The 20,858-nt window shown below is 34.1% G+C and overlaps 1 protein-coding gene across 28 annotated transcripts in view; it reads left to right on the forward strand.

Moving 5' to 3' along the window:
- Positions 1-20,858, forward strand: part of LOC138182092 (ankyrin-3) — a 93,555-nt gene that overhangs the window by 12,849 nt on the left and 59,848 nt on the right. For all 28 annotated transcript variants that reach the window (XR_011173712.1, XR_011173713.1, XR_011173714.1 and 25 more), the window contains exons 3-10: positions 16,475-16,576; positions 17,209-17,341; positions 18,086-18,249; positions 18,792-18,947; positions 19,080-19,208; positions 19,672-19,869; positions 19,954-20,250; positions 20,471-20,668. Coding sequence is in view for 9 of the 28 variants with exons in the window: in XM_069117660.1 (XP_068973761.1) it covers positions 16,475-16,576; positions 17,209-17,341; positions 18,086-18,249; positions 18,792-18,947; positions 19,080-19,208; positions 19,672-19,869; positions 19,954-20,250; positions 20,471-20,668 (1,377 nt within the window). In the remaining 19 variants the exon portion in view is untranslated. The remainder of the gene's footprint in view (positions 1-16,474; positions 16,577-17,208; positions 17,342-18,085; positions 18,250-18,791; positions 18,948-19,079; positions 19,209-19,671; positions 19,870-19,953; positions 20,251-20,470; positions 20,669-20,858) is intronic.

Raw genomic sequence — 20,858 nt, forward strand, 5'->3', positions numbered from 1 at the left:
GACAAATACGTACAAAATGTGACAATAAAAGATATATCAATAGGCAGAAAAAGCTCGCTTATACGTTTCCACGCGAAGTCTCATTGTTTCACGAGCAACCGATCAGCGTTTGATCTATCGGCCGTATCTCGGTGACACGTTGCACTATACAAAGATGCTTGTATCGAGCAATGTTAATTAAGCAACGGTGTCGATAGCGATTGAACGATGGTAGGTGAGGTGATAAGGGGGTGGTACGTGGATGTGGAAGGACGCAAAGAAGGAGGTAAGCGGAACGATAGGAATAGGGGGCGGTTTGCTGCAATAGCGCTGCCGCGTTCATATCGACCCGAACCTCCAGACTCCATTTTGCTTGTCCCACATATACCTATGTACATGCACACGTACCTATTATTCGTTCGCGTACATACATACATACTACGAAGCCATGACTCGTTCTCTGCCAGGTTTTTCACTTCTTCTACGTCGCTTTTCTTTCCTTTATTGCACCCGTGCCCTTTTCTCTTCTTTGGCTTTTGGTACACCACCGCGTCAGGAAGTGTCTCGTTGCAACCGTCTGCAATCGACATACAATACACCGATTTCTACGCCGGCTGATAGCTACACGAGCTGGAATACATTACACTTCCGACTTTCTAAGTATCTCTTGTGGTACGCCGAGAAACCTTAGAATCAGGCGCTGCCAAATGATTTTTAATTCCATTGGTGTTACGTATTCGGAAGGATAGGGTCGGACTCTTGATAACAGGCTAAACCGGTGTATCCGTTGCATGTTCACGAACATGAAAAACCTAACTTTTTGGTTTTGTGCACGTGTATAGCGATTGGCGAGTGAATTTGCCGTAGACAAATTTTATATATGCAGCGAGAGACGAAAGCATTCGTACAATTATTTTATTAATATAGAGGTATAGAAATAAAAAGAAAAATATTTTTTATATTATCCTTTGCCATCTCTTGGACACGGATAATAATAAGTTTTTGATTAAATCTGTTTCTATGTTTTGCTGATCATTTTTCAAAATTTCTTAGATTCTCCCAATAATTGTAATAAGTAAATATCCCCATATTTCTGATCGTGGTGCATCTGTTAAAAATATAGGGAAAGCGTGAAGGGACGTATTTTAAGATCAAAGTATAGTGCTATTTTATTATATATGCTTTTAACCTTTTGCGACGAGACTTGCTAATGTTACGCAATGGGGACGATAACCCTTTCCTTTGATCGATAGTATATTGGAACCCTTTCAACGAAAGCAACAATTTCGAGCTAAATATAAAGGTTATTTTTTAAAAATGTAACATAATGAGTAAATATTACGTCATACTTTTGTATCAATATCGTTCATGTTCGTTATAAACGCTGCTTCAACGAAGGAACAATTACGCGATATCTTATTTGAATTTAGTTATAACGTCCAGTGTAGAGCAAAGTGTACAGAGTAATGGAGATAAAAAAGAAGAAAGAGTGTCATTCAATAAAAAGCAGTTAATTCAATGTAATTATGATCTGTTGGAAACATCGAAAATGACGTTTATTGGTCATTTTTCAAGTATTATATTGATGTTCGCTATAATTTTGAGACATTTGCTAAAAGGTTTGCGGAGAACCCCAAATCAATCTTAAATTGCATCAAGCAAGCGTAGCGCCAAAAAGGTTGCAACACTAATAGTAGAAGCGGTACAGTGATCTACTTTGTGGTTGAAATCACGTCTGACCCGAAAGTCGGGTATCTCGACATAAAAGTTGCACAAATTACGAATGAAATATTAACTTCGATATTATCGATCCAGATATTTCGTAATTCGTTCCGACATAATATATCGGCAAGTAGAATTTAAGTGGATGAGACTGGCGATCGTAATCGTGACTTACGTATCCCCATTATTTAATTCTTCTAATTCGTAGAAATGATTTATCTCGATTAGAAATACATCGTTATAACGTTCAATCTGGTAATTTATTTTATCATCATGTTTAGATTGTTATATTAGAATAAATATTAATGTCATTTTTAATGCCATCGATCTATCGTGTGCAAGCCGGAGATTGTCGCATTTTAAATTATAACTTAACTTTTTTATGAGCATCGAAGATTTGAATCGTTCCTCTGCTCATTAATTTTATGCGCCGTTATTTACTTAGCCTACTTTTGAAGGAAAAACGGGAACGATGGAAATAAAGTGCTATTCACTTATTCATGCACTTCACCCTTAGATCGAGTGAAATTATACGTTTACTTTCTGCGGATTATTTAAATATCTGTACCATAGAACCACTATTCACTCTATATATTTGATTCTAGCATATTGGTGATCGAAAGTGGATATTAATATATTCTCGAGTTAATTTTCCAACGATAGTTTTTTGTTCGGCTTTACGAATAAATAACGCGAGACGATCGATACAAGACAAGAACAACGTATTTTATTATTTGGAACGATCGAACAAATATTTGCAATGCGTTGTATGAAACGAACCAGCGAAATTGCAACGTATTACGAGACGAACGAGAAAAGTTTTAATTAGGTGTGCCGATACGGCAGGATGAATAATGTCGCGCGTCTAATAGAAAAAATTGTTCTGCAATGCACGTTGCAATGCAAAAGAAAGACGAAGAGAGAGGGAGTCGAATCGACAAATTCTGAAATATCTGCCTTTCGTTTGAAACGCATGCGCGACGGGCACGACCTCGACCCTTTCAACTACGCTCTTCATTGGCCCCCCTCGGTCAAAGCTGGAGCTCTCCTGTTCTCGTTTCCTCCGGCGAGGCGCGCCACGGCGTGTCGACCATACATTTAATTAAGCCCCAATGAAAAGGACGCGTTGGCGGCGATGAAGAGATTACGTTACTGGCTGAAGTAAACTGACATATATTCCAGTTTCAGGAACAAACAGAACCACGAGACCAGTTTTCATAAAATATTTCTAACGGTATTTTGGACCATAGGCCGTGGCATTTGTTCTGCAACATAATGCAATTCTACTATATAAAATATAGTACCATTAATCGTACATCGATAGCAGAATCCGCAATATTATACGTATTGGATAGAATGTATCGTCGTATTGTACTTCAGAAAATGCATTACTTCAAAGTGGAATAATAAGCAGTTACGAAAGGAACAAGAAGGTCACGTCGCGATAGATCGATCAGATTTGTTAGTTAAAGATAAGGGTACTTTTTAACGATCGTATTATTGGAATAATCGGAAGTGAACGTGTCGCAAAGATACGCGAATATTGGATAGGTTTTTTTTACCTCTGAAACGTATGTGTTGGAGATTATTATTATTATCATTGTTATAAAAATGATATATCGAAGGTGAACTGGTTTATATCGTGCGATACAATTAGACTATGACCCCCGGCATAATATAACGGTATAACAGGTTCAGGGTTCAATCATTTGACATCAACATTTAACTCCGTCACTACACACAGCGAGAAACAGAAAACTTGCTAACTTACATAACTTATTACGCTTATTTGCCATCAATTTATGTTTTTTATTCGTATTATTGTATTGTCAAGGAGAATCCCTTGAAAAATCCAAAGAGAATTTCCTCGTCTTTAGTCCTGGTACTTTATTTCCTTCGATAAAGTATCCATAATTATAACTTGAATACTTTTATAAGATTTTTCTAAAGCGAACATGACGTAATGATAATATTAATAAAGTTCTCGTTTATCGTTTCGTACTTAGCTAGCGAATCGTTCAAATTAGTTAAAGTTAGTTCAAATTAGACGATTTCTCCGATACTTAAATATCAAATGCATTTATTACGTGCATTACGTTTATAGCCTCGCAAGTTTTTCAATCTCTGCAAAAAGGGAATAACGCGTCGGACGAGTACAAATTATTTGCTTCTCAATGTTGTTTACAATTTCAAGATCTTTTCACCCTTACGTGACTACTTCGTGACTCACGATTGCATTTACGTGACGGTACACACGAGGCAAAAAATTGGGACGCGCGACAAAGAGCAGACAACAATTCATGACCCAATTTTCGCCGATGTTGCGGCGACGATACCGTGTAAATCACAGGATCTACCTTCGTAAAAAAGGTGCAGCCGCGTATCTCTGAATACGTGCTTGATTGTGGAGGTATCTCTGTCAGTCACAATAACCCCGAATGTTCCCGACAAGGGACGGAGGAAACATTTAACCGATTTAACGGGAGTGCTTCCGTCGTCCAACTCACTATACGAGAACTGACATCATACTATCATCTTGGTCGTTGATCGGCTGCTGTCAGACTGGAACGTCACTTGAGTCATGATTCAGGAATTTCGTTAATATCTCAACTAACGGTCATACCCTTAGAACAACGTTTTCTTTATAATCGTAAAATTCTTACTGCCGTTACTTCGAGGAGCTTCAGCTCTTCTTTCCTCGTTAACGTTAAAAACTATTTTAAAGAAGTTTTATTGTATTTCTAGAGAGCATGATTGCACTTAATCTCTCCCATTCACGATATAACATCGCGGAGAAAAGGAAGTTACAAAATGAAACTCTATGACATAACCGTGTTAGAAACTTTAATACGTTGTCTACGGTCTTTTGTGAAATGAGTCCATTCGTTGTGATATAATTAATAGCTCCTTTCTGTACCCTCTAATATCACGATGATGAAAGCACGCTCTCAAAGGAGACGTGTTTAATCACTAGGGAATTTCATCGAAAACGTGCTTTTAAATGAAATTATTTAATCGCATCTTTCTTCGTGGCAGCGATCGAGGTAGAAAGCTTACAAATGTTGAACAACGTTTAAGCGCAAAAAGGATATCAAATTTTGGTGAATGCTCGTGAGCCAGTGATAGCGAGGAAGTAAGTGCTTCTTGAGCGAATGTATCCGGTACTTGAACTATTATAACGGTAACGATACCATCTTGATCATCCTGCTATCAGAGCTTGAAAGTATAAAATGTATTTCACAATTGAATAATCTATCGTCTATAGCTTGTGATATATTTTACATGTTTCGTAAATTAATTTAAAGATTCTAAATAAATTAACGAAAATATTTGTAACATTTAAAAATATCTATTAACGGAGAAAATTTGTTACTAAATCTTTTATCATCATTTCTCTCTCGTTAATTTATATAAGAAAATTTATCAAGTTTTTCATTTCTGTTTCTCTGTTCAAATAAATATTTCTTACATATTCGTTATTATAACCTTTTTTATAGAGATTCGCTTAATTAATTAATTAATTTGGAAAATTTTTTTTACCAAACTTTTTATTATCATTTTTCTGCTTAAATAAATATTCATTAAGCACTTATGTATTTATTATAATAACCTTCTTAACCACCAAAGATTCTTTTAAGTCGATTGCATAATTTATGAATACATTATACAGTATTTTTAAATCTAGAGAGAGTTCTGTATATATTGGCCCAAAGCAAATTCCGAATTAAAATACATTTTGTCTGCTGCCTATTTCTCGCATATTGTTTAACCATATTTTTGTAAGGCACGCAATGTTCACACAAGGTTAACTGCTAATTCGAGATTAAAAATATGTATTCGTGGATATGAGTTGTTCAAGAAAACATATTCTAGCTGCACACGAAATGTTCCTATACACTTCAATGTAAAATATCTTTTCAATGATTGTATATTGCAATATATTATAATTTTTCTTCTCTCATTCGATTTATGAAACTTTTAACAATTTCTAATGCTTCCTATTACTCAGAAACTACTGAATTTTTAAATCGAGTAGTATTTTGATTTCCAATATATTAAAACTCTCCTACTTCCACGATTTATTCTCGGTATAAAAGTTTTAAAATATAAAATTTTTAAAAACAGAACAACCAAGTGCGTCGTCGGATACTTGTAGTAGATATCAGACAATTTGCATTCAATGAAGAAATGTAGTGCTGTCATAAATCTCTTCGAACGCAGACGAGTAAAAGAATAACAGCTTTTGTGCACCATGTAAACCAATAATCTTACATTTACTGAGGTTAAATATCTTGGTTCCATTTTCTATTTATAGAGTGTTGTTAGTAGTACGTAATCGGGCTCACGTGGATATGAAGGAACATGCCTTTTAAATCTCATTGAAAGGCATGACTCGAGGATCAGCTTTTTCAGTAAATCGGCCACGTTCGTACACACATTGAATATAATACCGTCGTCATGGCTTGACTTGGCCGAACGAAGTCGAGGCGAAATCATCGTAAAAACCTGTAATATCGAGGCAGTCAGCACCTGATGATCTCACGCTTACGACGCGAGACATGATGTCATTTGTCGTCTCTAATGTACTGCGATTATGCAAGAGGTGCTCATGCATGATACCACCGCTGGAAACACACGCTGGTAGGGGATTTGATTCTGAAAGTGAAACTACGTTTGAATTAATTTGATAGACACTTGCTTAGTTGTTATCGTTTAACGTACCTTCTCGTTCGTCGTCTGCATAATTTCGCTTAAAGACGTAAATCGTTTACTTTCATAAACAGCTAAAAAGTTTCCTTCTTGTCGTTGCGTAGTTTTTTCCGTGACTTTGTAGCAACTTCGGGGAATAAACTTAGCTATGTTTAGAAAAATACTAAGTAGAAATGTTGATAATGGGTTAATTAAATAAGGAAAATATATGGCTTTTGTTATCTTTGTTTATCGTTATGTTAAATAGGAATTATATACGGTATTAGGTATACTAAAGTAAAACCTCTCTCTCTATACTGTAATTATTTTTATCAAAACATTTCATGAACTTTTGGAAATAATTTTTTACCATATTGGATCTGTTACGAAATACATACACTCTAGTGAATTACCGAGATTTTTGTATTTTCAAGTGCTTTGATCATATCGTCAATTAAATTCGAAAGCGGTAATCGGTAGCTAAATTACATAAATAAATGTATTAATATTTATATTTTTGAGTACTATTATCGTTTCTTATGTACTTAATTATAAATGGAAATTTATGCGCATACATTTTGAGGCATAACTGAACAAGCAAAAATTTTTATTAATTTATATCGATTATCGATATAATTTAACGAATATTTAATAAATAAAATTCTGGTCACACAATTTATTTCGCAGATATACCTAGAATACCTTAGGTATCTATACTGCTCCTCTTCACAGGTTTCTCCTATTCTTCTAGAAGAAACTATATTGCGAGTTTTGCAACTTGCCAGCTTTTCAGAATAAATATTAGTAAACGAAAAATTTGCGCAGCGATACTGAAATATGAACAAAGATGTACCAGTTGTTGTATTATCACTCACTCGTGATTAGACGCTAAAAATAGCTGAAAGTTTAACATTTTATACGTAACGATCTCACCTTGAATTTAATCCACCTATACGAATTAAGTATTTATCATAAAACGCGCATGTCGTATTCAAATTATATTTTGCGTTTACGTTCGTTCCCAGTGTTTACACGTATTCGGTCGAAACATACCGGGTAATATTCATTGATAAACGACGACACCGCGAGTTGAGATCATCGTGAAAGATATTGTTTAGCGAGAGGGTTGGACGTATCCGTGGGAAATTCTTCCCTGTAAAACTCGCGGGAACCTTGTCTTAAGAGGATTCTCAGCTACACTGATAAATTTAATTAAAGCCACGAAGAAAAGGGGGAGCCTTCTTCGGTTTGTATTGTCGGCGAAAAAAAGAGGCGAAAATGATGCAGTTTGTACGCGAAACGAGCATGTTTTGCGGTCGTGATTCGAACGATACCTTGGTGTTATTTTTAACCATTATGCCCAGCATCGTGGCGTGTAGTAGGTTGAGGTCTCGGTTAAGTGTATGTCGGTCCTGTTCTCTGTCAGAAGTTCGAGGAACGATTTGATTAACGAAAACATATTTCACGGATCCTGATATAAATAAAACGCTCAAAGAGTATGGAGAATGGGTAACTCATATATTCGTGCCGCCTTTTCCCAACAATATTCCAACTTTTATTGCGTAGCTGTGACATGTACAACTTGCTTTGACGATTTCATTTCGAAGTATTTTTTTATTAGTTGCGAGCGTGTAATGCATTTTTAAGCGAGGTATTTTTAAATTGGATTTGTATTGTACGTAGATATATTTTATCGTGGAAACTTACAATTGTCCTCAATATAATTTTGTGTTTGCCTGATAGTACCAAGATTACGATTAATCATTATTATATGTGTGTATATATAAATGCACAAGTTTTTAAATATATCGAAATATTCATGTCTGAATTATTTTTTCTAAATAGAACGAATATTCTTTTTATTTGGTTTTGTGTTGATACATTTTCTATTGATACATTTTTGATAGCAAATATGGATATCATACTATCAAACAAGGTCTATGAATTTTTAATACTTGATAGGAACTATTATAGGAAATATACTATAATTTGTAATCGTTAGTGTTAGTGCGTTTTACTAAATAGATTTAGCTGCTATTCGAACAAAGTGTCTATTAATTAAGGCACGATTGCTCTTGGATCAAGATAAGCAAGTAAATTAGAATACTCCGTGGCATTGACGATACTTCATTCCCACGGAAGGTATAAAAAAAACACGGTATTTTAATAATGATACCTTGATTACACGCATACCGGCTCAATAGGATGCTCTTTAATGCCTACTTCTTCCTCCTACGTTTATACTTGCGACTTCGTACTACTATTATCAGTGTCGCCGACATTTCATCGTTACTACTACTACTATCACCATTACTGATTATATTATTACTAGTGGCAACGGCTAATTATTTATTTCATGAAATAATTATCAGAGGGAATAATCAGCTCGCCGAAATAATATGGTCGTAATATATAGAATAATTAATTGCCTTTTAATATTTACAACTTTAATGGTTACTCAATCATCGTGTGCAATTTGTGTATCGCCATATAAATGATATGTTATTGAGTTTTATTAAATATGTTTGACAATTTATAGAGTAACTTATAAATATGATACTTAATTTTATAAAATGGATTCTGTATCGCGCATTAAGGTTCTTTAATTTTCTTTCTATTAATTTTTAAAATAAAACTATTATAAGTTGATTCTTTTGTGGCACAAAATTACAGCAAAGTAATTTTTTAAATCCACATCGCTAATGTTAATAATGTTAAATACAATTATTGTAAGTTTCTCGACCTCGCAAATATAGTAGAGGCAAACACAGAAAATAAATGGAAGTGGCAATGCTCTACATACAATTGTATTTAAGAAATAATAAAAGTACGACAGATTATGAACGCGCCTTCGAACAACACTTATGTACCGCTATAATAGCTTTTGAATTTGTTCACACGTCTTAATATAAATTTCAAATATAGACATAGTCGTGCTAAAACTGATTTCTCTGCTACAAATTTCTAATACTACAAATAATCAACTGTTATAATACTTCTTGAGCGATTCTTACATGACATATTCGATTTAAGCACATAAATAAACGACAGTGAAACACTTTGGTAAATGTAAAATCTTATGAATTCCAAAAGAGTGGAACACGTCAGGCATAAAATTACCACCGGTTGCAACTATATCCATCAACAAACAATTCGGTATTTCCGTCGATTTCATCATTCCGATTTTATTATAGACATAGACACTTCACGTTTCACGGGATAATAGGTATTGTCGAGGACAACAGGTCCCTTCTACATTAATGCATTGATTCGAACACGAGTGTGCAGTAAGCTCGTGAGAACACGCTTCGAAGTTTATGTTATTTCTATTTCTTCTTTCTCGCATTCTTGTCCTTGCCGACTTTTGCATGCTCCGTTTCTTCCGTTCCTTATTATCCTGACGCTATCATCTGTTACTTCTTTACGCAGTCGATGAACCCGTCCTCCTTTTTCCATTGTCGTATCCTTAATTACCGTCCTTCGTGCTGGTTTCTGCACAGCTTAATTTTCCTGGGTTCCATCGACGTGGGCTAAAATCTCTCTCGTCGTTGGGTCGTTGTTCCTCGTTGATAGAAACGAGAGTAGCCGGTGGATCCCTTCCTGTTGTCGACTCGAAAAAGCGAGACTCTGTTACTTTCACGATTTTTGTATCGTCGGGTTTCTAGTTTAGCTGCTGGTAAGGTATTTCGTTATTGGAAAGCAGAGAAAGAGATTTATTTTTCAGCGGGATAAAAAATTGGTACGTTTACGTGCATTGTTTGCGACTTGGACTGAAAGTAGAACGATGAAACAAATGGATCGATTAGTACTAGAAATACATGTGTACCATGATCTAAATTTCTTTTTCTATGAGATTCGTTTCCTATTATTTGCACGTTAACAAGAGCAGAAGTTCAATCCAATGTTCGATCTTCGATTTGCCTTGTTCGAGATTGTGTTTTCAACGATTCAACGTTTTTGCTAAATACTCTCGAAATTGATAGACGTTGAAGCTAGTACTGCTAATATAGAAAGATATGCTTGTGACAATTGGAGAGTTTCCTACAATTAATTATGGTGTAACGCGTATAAACGGATAAAAATGATTCTGTAGCAGGCTATCATATTAAGTATATGTATCTCTTTTTAAAAAATAATATCTCGATATATAATTGATAGATTGATAGATTCGTAAAAGAGTTAAGAAAATTCTGTTTATATAACACAATAACTAGACTACAGATGTTTACGCAGATTCATGTTTTTACGAATATTTTTATATATTTAAATCTCACATAACCTCATGAACATTCGTAGTTTAGTAAACACGAATTAGATTTATGGAACAATTCGAAAGTACAAACGTGCGCAGAATGGATACAACCCGTAAAAATATATAAAATATTCAGAATAGATTATACTTGTTATAACATTTAGTAGATAATTCAAACACATAGAATTTTCAATAACTGTATAATTTATATAATGTTATATACGCTCATATATGTTAAACAGTAAAGTCATGCGTATAAGTAATTGTCTAATTACCAGAGGCGGTGCGTCAATTGAAATTATGGAGCAGGTTGTATTTTAAGCTAATCTGTTTTTAATATTCGGAGACATCCGCGCATACTTTAGCATCTAATCTGTTAATAATGTATACATGTGTACTGACTTAAATGTCTAAAGAAATCCAGTGGCTAATAATAGATGATGAAGTCAGGGTCGCGAATATGCAATATGAACCGGCTCTGTGATTATTCGGCGTCAACCTGTATTTCCGGTTGTCTGGTCGCAATGTGAACCCGAAGCGGTCATTCGTACGCACTCTGTGTCTATAGGAGTGCGTTTGGTGCATGGCATAGCTATAGTTAGCTTGGTACGTAGCCAGAAATTGCAGGAAGACGCATAGCTATTACACTTGCTATCATTATACACTTCGAAACGTCGAAGTCTAACAGTGCAAGAATCTTGATTATGTTAAAGTAAATGCGTAAATCACTGTGCAATATTGTTAAACTGTTTATATTTATGTCACTGTTATTACAACGGTAACTTAGCGCGACCTCTCTATATGCTATTATCGTTTCTCAGCCGTTCAATTTCATAGTCAAGCAGATAACATAAGCTATAACTTATAACTTTAAGCTTTTATCATAACACGCTTTCCTAATGTTAAAAAAAAAAGAGAAAAATTAAGTTTCTCGTAATAACAAATTCAAAGGTTCATCTTAACATTGTAACGAGTTCGATTAATTCGAGTTATATCAATAATTCATCGCAAGATTTTTTTATTCTGCGTCATATATGTATTCGTATAAGCGCGACAGAAATAAAAAGTCAGACATTAATACCTCCGTGTCTGTAACTTTGTTCGAAGCTAAAGCATTGAAACTCTCCCGCGTATAGAAACTTCTCCATGAGTTGTTATTTAAAAAAACCAGTTCTCAACAAACTTATCAATACTCTCTGGCTATTAGTTTTTGTTGAAATTTCTATCAGTATAAGTAACTGTTTTGTATAAAAGTAACACCGTATTCTATAAATTAGTATTGCTTTTAACCTTCGATATTGGTGTATAAGAGTAACATAAATTGTACCGAACTTGATAATGTAGCTTGAACGACGCTATCCGTTTTCAATGTGTAGTGTTCTTTCGTCTTCCCTTAAAGGATTGTAGAAGCCCTTAAAGCGTCCCAAGCCAGACAATGACCGAGGCTATCTACTCACCTGGGTGTAAGTCATTAGTTACCATAGTTTTCTTACCAGCTACTTCCTGTGTCTTAACATGCAAAAGTTGACATAGGTTTGGTCAATTTTGTTTCGTATACATACATATATAGATATCCTAAATCGTGCATAACAATACGGTAAAAATTGCTATAATCTTTGTAGATACGGTACAGATGTAAGAAGAAATTAAAACAGATAATGGTTTTAATTAAACAGTAGAAATATTTACTCAAGTAAAATACGTGTCTATACAATAGGACAAATTGTATTAATCCTTCGTAGTACTTTTAGTTTAATGTTTTTCATATCGTAGATATTAACAAATTTTGAAAAAATTCAGTTACTTTATTATTGATACCTTGACTTCTTTATCTAATAGGTTTTCAAGTTAATAGTTACAAGCTATTTATTATAATAATCAAGATTTGAGTGACGATATTCTTATATTGTTGTTATAGTACACAGAATAAACAGAAGAATCGAGATAGAAAGAGGTAGAAAGATAAGATAGTATAATACAACAGAAGCTATATGAGCAATTGAACTTTATATGAAATAGTTAGCTTTCAAGTTAATTTACGGCGTACTTTGTTTATCATTGTCTGAGATTCTTTAGAGAAATATGTCTTAATTAACTTTTTAAACCAACTGTCTGGAAAATTCATTAACTATTGACTTCAAATATAACTTCTATCCTTGTTGCTTTCAGAAATTTTTTGTATACATATATGTTAAATGATATGTTGTATTTGACGTCTTCTTTTCACTGTTATTTTCAAAGCAAGCTATGTGGACAATGCACTTCTTCTTGTGCAAACGAAGGTATCCAATCAACGTGGACCTTTTAAGGAAAACTATGTCGAGTCAGTTGCATACACCTGTAAATAGAAACCAACCCTTGTAGTCGTGATAGTTGATTTAAAAAAGGAAAGTAAACTGACAACCGGTACTGTGTATTTCAAGATTAAAAGAAAGTCTTTTTAATATTCATCAGATATTAAATCGTTATTTGTAGCATTTGTAATACTTACATATCATGAATATGAATAATATAAAATGCGTTCAATAACAATTACTGATGTTATGCTCGGATTTAAATACAGATAATTCTAGTCCTTTATATCGCTGTGATCGATTAAATTGCATTACATAGATACCTGTATCAGTCACATGTTCAAAGCTAATTTATATGAGATGAGATCTCGATACAGATGAAATTACGGTATTTTCTCATTACAAGTGAAATATGCTTTTATACAATCTCTCTGAGCATAAAAGTTTTAATAGTCTTTTTTTTGTGAATATTTAAACCGTATGGCTATAATATTTATCATGAATCTATTCTACTCGGGTAGAATTTAATCTTTCTCAACGTGAGTCGCAACCCCCAAGGTACTACAAAGTGTTTTCTAAGAGTCATAGAGTATTCCTTCGTGGGTTGCCGCTGTTATCTACATTTACATTTATTTTATACATCTTATAACAGGAAGACATTTCATATCAAATATTATTCTAATTATATCTCGAATATTTATACAAATTTATATTTTTATGGACGCAATTAAAGAAATAGAGCGTCAATAGAAATTCGTTTTATCTATTAAAAATTGTAATGGATACTATGAATATTTTATGTATCTTTCTACATTATATGCATCCTGTGCGGTTTTGCATGTTTAAATTTCGCATAGATGCATAAAAATCCGCACTTTCATCATTAAATTACGATCAATTTTAATATGTACTCACTGCAGTATGTCTACGTTGCAATATTTAATCAATATTTCTAATACTGATTTTTGGTAAACTAAAGAGTACCATTTAAACTTATATTCTATTAAAAATATCTTTTTGTGTAAATTTGAGGGAATTATTTGACAATTGTAAAACGGGGTCACACACGACTTGGAAATGGTTGGGAAACGTTGATCTACATTAATAATTTACCGACACGTTTGGATAACGAGCGCCAATTTAAGAATTACGCGAGTCTACGATGAACGTTTCCACGGCAAAGCAAAGAGTAATGAGTGCAGTGACCGGCGTTCGTCTCGGACCTTCGTCGTTGTACCATGGAAGATGCAGTATACCTTGAAAAAAAAAATGAAATGGGATGGGGCAGGTAGTTTAAGACAGTGAAAGAAGACGGGAGAGACAGACATAGAAGGGACTATCCACGTGTCGGAGTAACGGTTCGCTGAATTATTTAAAGCATGACGGAGGACTTTGCAAGCGCAGGAGGTTCTTTACACCCGACTTGCATACAAGATACCGGTTGATTTAAGCACACTGTAGATCTGTCACGAGATATGAGTACATATGCATATCGAGAAATTACATGCATTCGTAATGCAATTTAAATGTCCTCGAATATTTGACCACTTTGCATACAGGCCCGAATTACCAGGTTTATGAACAAATTCCAAGATATTCGGGCTTAAAGATCAACTTAAATCAAGGCGTTTCTCCATATTCAATGCATTAAAATATAAATATTTTATGCTTTTGATGGAATTTTGCATTTTATTTTGATAGTGCGAATCTTTTTTTTATAAAATCTGAGACAATTTTAGATCATAGAAAATCAATGAATAAAAATATAGGACGTGTAAATACCAAAATGAAGATAATAATGTACAAACACTTTATACATACGTTGCTTATGCGTTACGTATTATTGAGTAAGAAGAATAATAACAAAATATTGTGTTATAGATATTTTAAATAATACTTTAATTGAAATTTGTAGAATATATTCGAGTAAGATAAACAGTATAATGTCTTATTATAAATTTCTTTTAACATTATCAACACAGTCTTTTTTTAATGTCAGCTTAAATTAATTCGACGTTCAATTTGTAACATTTAAATCGTTTATATAATTCTATTGATTAATTTCGGCTGTTGATTCTGAACTTATAAGTAACAACAGTAGCTATGTTTCTGCGTTCGTAAATTAAAGACTGTCTGAAAATTTACTCGTCATATTTATTTAAATGCATGAAGAAATACGCTGGAGACAGCTGAATCTGAAAAAAATCCTTGTCTCGCGTTCCCTTGAACTGCAACAATATCCCTAGCCAGACGTATTTATTCTGCCGGTTGGTGCGTAGGCCGAAGAAGACGCGATATATTGCAACTTATAAAACCAGTTGCAAGTCGTGAGTCGTGAACGAGGCGCGCTCGTCCCCGACGAAGAATCAAATGGGCCAAGCATGACGATGGCAAGAGAGAGAAAGATTGAACGAAAAATAGGGTGAAGGCGAACGCAGTAAAAAGAGGGAAAAGGAGACAGTTGTCGTATCTCGTTCGCGCAGACAGCACGGCGCGGACACCCCACGTTCTACATTAATTACTTATCCGCAATATGATTCGGGATAAACGGCGTAATATGGCGCACCTACTTTGTCAGCCTCTTACTAATTACGATAAGTTGAAACGCGTATGGATTTAATAGACTAATAGCGACTATATGATATTTGCTATTACTATATTTCTTTCCTTTTTTCTATGAATCAAATTTCATCACTTTAGAAGTAATTTTCCTAAACTTGATGAAATATTTAATCAATGTGTTTTATAGAGAAGGTTACCCATTTTTAATTAGTAGACCGCCGATGTTTATGAAAATTCTAGTATCTAATATGATAGTATGTAATATTTTTATGAACATAATTAAAAAAAGAGGGATGCAAATAAAAATTTGTTTCGTTTACTGTATAAGTATTGAAACGAGTATTTTACTTTAAATATTTTATGTAGTTTCGCATGTGCAGTGGCTACTAAGAGTATTTGCATGTACTACATACTTTCATCTTTTAATAAAACGACTTTTTATCAGGTTTTACATTCCATTCACTTATTCGCTCTAATATGGCTACGTTGGATTATTCTGTTAGCAGTTGTATCCGATGATACTTAACCATTAGGAATGCTTTTTTGCGCAACTGTGAGAAAGAGTTTGTAGGTTATTCTGTAATTTATAAAAAAGAAGGTTGCGACTTGTAAAAGATTTGAGGACGCTATTTCACCTATTTCAGCTATATATGAAAAATGATATCTAGTTGGCCAATTATCTGTTCAGCGATACGTTAAGAGATCTGTAACAAGTGTCCACTTACATTCATGTACTTTTTGCTCGGTTGAGCATATCTGATTGGTGTAGGACAAAACAACCGCAAAGAAGAACGTGACGAATGATTAAACACGCGCGTAATACTTGACCGCGAAAGAAAGTATCCAAACAATCCAAGCAGAGTTACGTTATTAATTATTCAGTAGTCGGCGTGTTCGTATTCCAACGTATTCCTTGCTATTTTACTCACGATGCAGTTTTTTATTACTACAACGTTTTCTTCTTTTGGTATTTCAGAGCGACCCTAGTACGGCATTTCTTCGTGCGGCTCGCGCAGGGCAGCTGGAAAAGGTTTTGGAGTACTTGGAATCGGGAGTGGACATTAATGCTTCAAATGCTGTAAGCACAGTTTCCTCTTATTATTTTACGTGATTCTCTGATTTATGAAAATCGCCAAATACTGATAAAATATTGGCAGTACCGCGGTCCCCGGATTTTTCATTTTTTTTTTGCCTCAGTTTCAACCGAAGAAAAGACTTTTAACCCATAGAAAGTATCACGAATGAAAACGTCATGCGAATTTTGTTTCAATATTATCGATTCATGACAATACTGTCGTCATTTGTAAACTTTGCAAACGATAACTTTTCTGTTTTTTATTTAACATTGAGTAATAATAAAACATTTATGAAAATAATAAAAAACAAAGTATTTATGTACAATAATAAAACATTTCTTTGACTCTATTGATATTTAGTAAATGAAAAAATATATTTATATCGGTGTGCATTCATGATAACGTAAACGTGATTGATTTTCTTTAACGGTAGCTTTTACGGATTAATATTTTATGAAAATATTTAGCATAAAATTCATATTTTTCTTAAACTCAAACGAAACTTTTACCTCTAGAAGCATATAATTTGGTTGAAAATGGCTCAAACGATGCAGGAAGATTTTTATTGTTGGAAGATAGATTTAATATAGAGAACTTAATGGGCTGAAAATGTACGAGGATCTATTAATTACAGAATGGCTTAAACGCTTTACATCTGGCAGCTAAAGATGGACATTTGGAAATTGTCCGAGAACTTCTTAACCGTGGAGCAGTGGTCGATGCTGCTACCAAAAAGGGAAATACGGCATTACATATCGCTTCTCTTGGTAAGTAGGAGCATTACCATTCTTATCATTTACGTATTTTTTAAGGACGAAGGAGTTATTGCAATCGAATATATGTTTCCAGTTATTTAACACTTTCACTATTGGTTTCTTTAGTGTAACACTAGTTTTCCAGTATAACTTTATAGCATAACTTTAATTGCTTAGTATTCAGCGCATATTCTATCTTCGACTATTACTTATGAGAAATATATAGTCTATTTCTATATGTAGATAGTAAAATAAGTCGAATTTTTAAAATTTTTATGTTACCTGATGGCTAAAACAGGTTTACTGCAATATGTCATAATTGAAAAAGAGAAAAACCGGTTAAGTTCAAAGATATAAGCCTTTCGAAAGCACGTCGAAAAATTCAAAGATTTCATTCGTTCGTATAATTATAATAATATTATAATAATCAACATATTTAAGAAGATGGTAAAAATGTTTTTACTAAAGATACATATTCAATACCAAAATCAATAAGGCAATTTTGTTGTAAAGTAAGGTCGGCTAACAGCACGATATTTTAGTTTGCAAATAAAATTGCTACAAAAAGCGAAAATTGTGACTTATCAATGATCTTCATTAATATTAGTACAAATATGCTAAAATCGGTAAATACATATTTTTCTCTTTTCTAGTTGCAAAGTGTTCCAAGCTTTTCTTTTTTGTAAAAAGTAGTGTATTCAACATAATATACGTGGGATGAGCATTCCGAGTTGAAATTAATATCTCTTTACATAGCTGGACAGGAGGAGGTGGTACAATTGCTGGTACAACGAGGTGCTTCTGTGAATGCACAATCGCAAAATGGGTTCACACCACTGTATATGGCCGCACAGGAAAATCATGATTCTGTAGTCAAGTTCCTTCTGAGTAAAGGTGCCAATCAAACATTGGCTACTGAGGTACGTAAACAAGCTTGATTTCGTTAATTAAACATTTAATGAATTGAGGTTTGCTTTTATTACTAGACTGTAGACCTTTATGCATTTATGAAAAATTTAAATATACAGAAATGAAAGGAATGTGCAAGGAAAAGTATTTCCATTTGTTTTACACATTTTTCACATTTTTCCTTTCCTTACAATATTTGCCATACTTTACAATATTTCGTTTCCTTCTATTTCTTAACCAACCACTTTCATCTCCTTTGCTATTTTTTTCGAATAGCTTTACATATTCGCATAATTCAGTTGCATTGTAGGATTATCCTTTAACGCCTCAACTATTTTCCTCTTCGGATCTGACTTCCCATTATATTATTACAATAAAACATATATTTGTATTTTAATTCTGCTGATACGTCACAGTATCACAATATATTCTAATACATTATATATGTACATATTTAAGAACTTTTTGTATCGTATTTAATGGAATGTAAAAATTATGTAGATTTTTAATTAGTACGTATAACATGAATCTAATATACTCTTTGTGTTCGTAGGATGGCTTCACCCCATTAGCAGTAGCGATGCAACAGGGTCACGATAAGGTAGTAGCAGTTCTGTTGGAAAATGACACTCGTGGTAAAGTTCGATTGCCTGCCCTCCACATTGCTGCCAAGAAAGACGATTGCAAAGCAGCTGCCCTACTTTTACAAGTATGTTGCAATAGTTTGTCGTTGAACCCCTATATCCCTATATATATATATATATTCAATCTGATGTGATCGGTATGCGAAAAGAAATCGATTCAATGTCCATAAATTTATAATTCTTTATTTTTATTTCAGAACGATCACAATCCCGACGTAACATCGAAGAGCGGTTTTACACCGCTTCACATTGCGGCTCATTATGGTAACGATCGAATTGCCTCCTTGCTTTACGACAGAGGAGCAAACGTAAATTTTGCGGCGAAGGTGAGGACTTAAAATAATAAATAAATAACTTGGACTGTAATTTTGTATACGATAAATGTAGACCGGATTACATAGTACGACTTTGATGAGTAATTTGCGGATATGGCCACGTGATTGAGGATTATGCGGAAAATATCAAATATTTATGTTAGAGTATCAATTACGAGTGAGATATGATTGTAAAAATATATATGGTATTTGCGATAATGGGTTCACGTATGGTGATTTAGCTGCACGTGATAGGAATATATGTGATATGGTTAACGGTGCGATATGGTTGAAAATATAAAAAGGTCGTTGTAGAAACGTGACAACGTTTTGCGTGACAACGTAATAGATGTAAATAAGGAAATATATGTACATATGTTTGTTTAACTATTTATAACTACGTCGTCCACTTGTCTAGTTCACTGTATGTTCTGAATAATCGCTAAGTATATATAACTATTTTTCTATCTTGCAGCATAATATTACGCCGATGCACGTTGCAGCAAAATGGGGAAAAATAAAAATGGTGAATCTTCTGATGAGCAAGGGAGCAAATATCGAAGCGAAAACGAGAGATGGCCTTACGCCGCTTCACTGCGCCGCACGATCTGGTCATCACGAAGTTGTTGACATTTTAATCGAGAAAGGGGCACCAATTGGTTCAAAGACGAAGGTAAGCGTTTTCTTGAAGAGTACTTTTGGTACAAGGTAAGAGGTTTTCTGACTGAATTAGTTGCGGCTTGTTTTCTGTTGACAGAATGGTCTTGCGCCGTTGCACATGGCTTCTCAAGGAGACCACGTTGACGCTGCGAGGATATTATTGTATCATCGAGCACCCGTGGATGAAGTGACGGTAGATTACTTGACGGCGCTACACGTGGCAGCTCATTGCGGACACGTACGAGTGGCTAAGCTTCTACTCGATAGAAATGCTGATCCAAACGCACGAGCTCTAAACGGCTTTACTCCACTCCATATTGCTTGCAAGAAGAACAGACTGAAGGTCGTTGAGCTCCTCTTAAAGCACAAAGCTAGCATCGAAGCCACTACAGAGGTATTATTTCCATTTGCATACCAGTTCAATAGTTTAACTTCTTTAGTTTAATACCTTACATCATAGGTATACATCTTAGTTACTATAGTGTCAATTATATTTGCCTCTAATTAGAAACGGAAATTATTAGAGACAATCGATACGTTATACCGATATGATAATAAAAGAAGATTTTTATTATGATTTTTTTTAGTAATAATAGATTCATTTTATTGCTTAGTCTGGATTGACGCCTCTACATGTAGCAAGCTTCATGGGGTGCATGAATATAGTGATTTATTTACTGCAACACGCAGCTAGTCCCGATATACCGACAGTAAGAGGCGAAACGCCTTTGCATTTAGCTGCCAGAGCGAATCAGACTGATATTATCAGGATACTTCTTAGAAATGGTGCCCAAGTTGACGCCAGAGCAAGGGTAAAGAAAAAGAATTCAGTATTAGTAAATTTTGATTTTAATATTCATGTTATAGTGACAAAAATAATAATTCTACGTCAATTTTCTTATTCCATCCTATAATTGTTTTCTTATTTGAATATTAGAAATTTGTAAATACATAGTAAATTTAATTGCGTCATAGTAGATTTGAAAGATATAAATATTGCAG

Source organism: Bombus flavifrons, chromosome 7 (assembly GCF_040668555.2).
Source record: "Bombus flavifrons isolate JBK064 chromosome 7, iyBomFlav1_principal, whole genome shotgun sequence".
NCBI lineage: Eukaryota > Metazoa > Arthropoda > Insecta > Hymenoptera > Apidae > Bombus > Bombus flavifrons.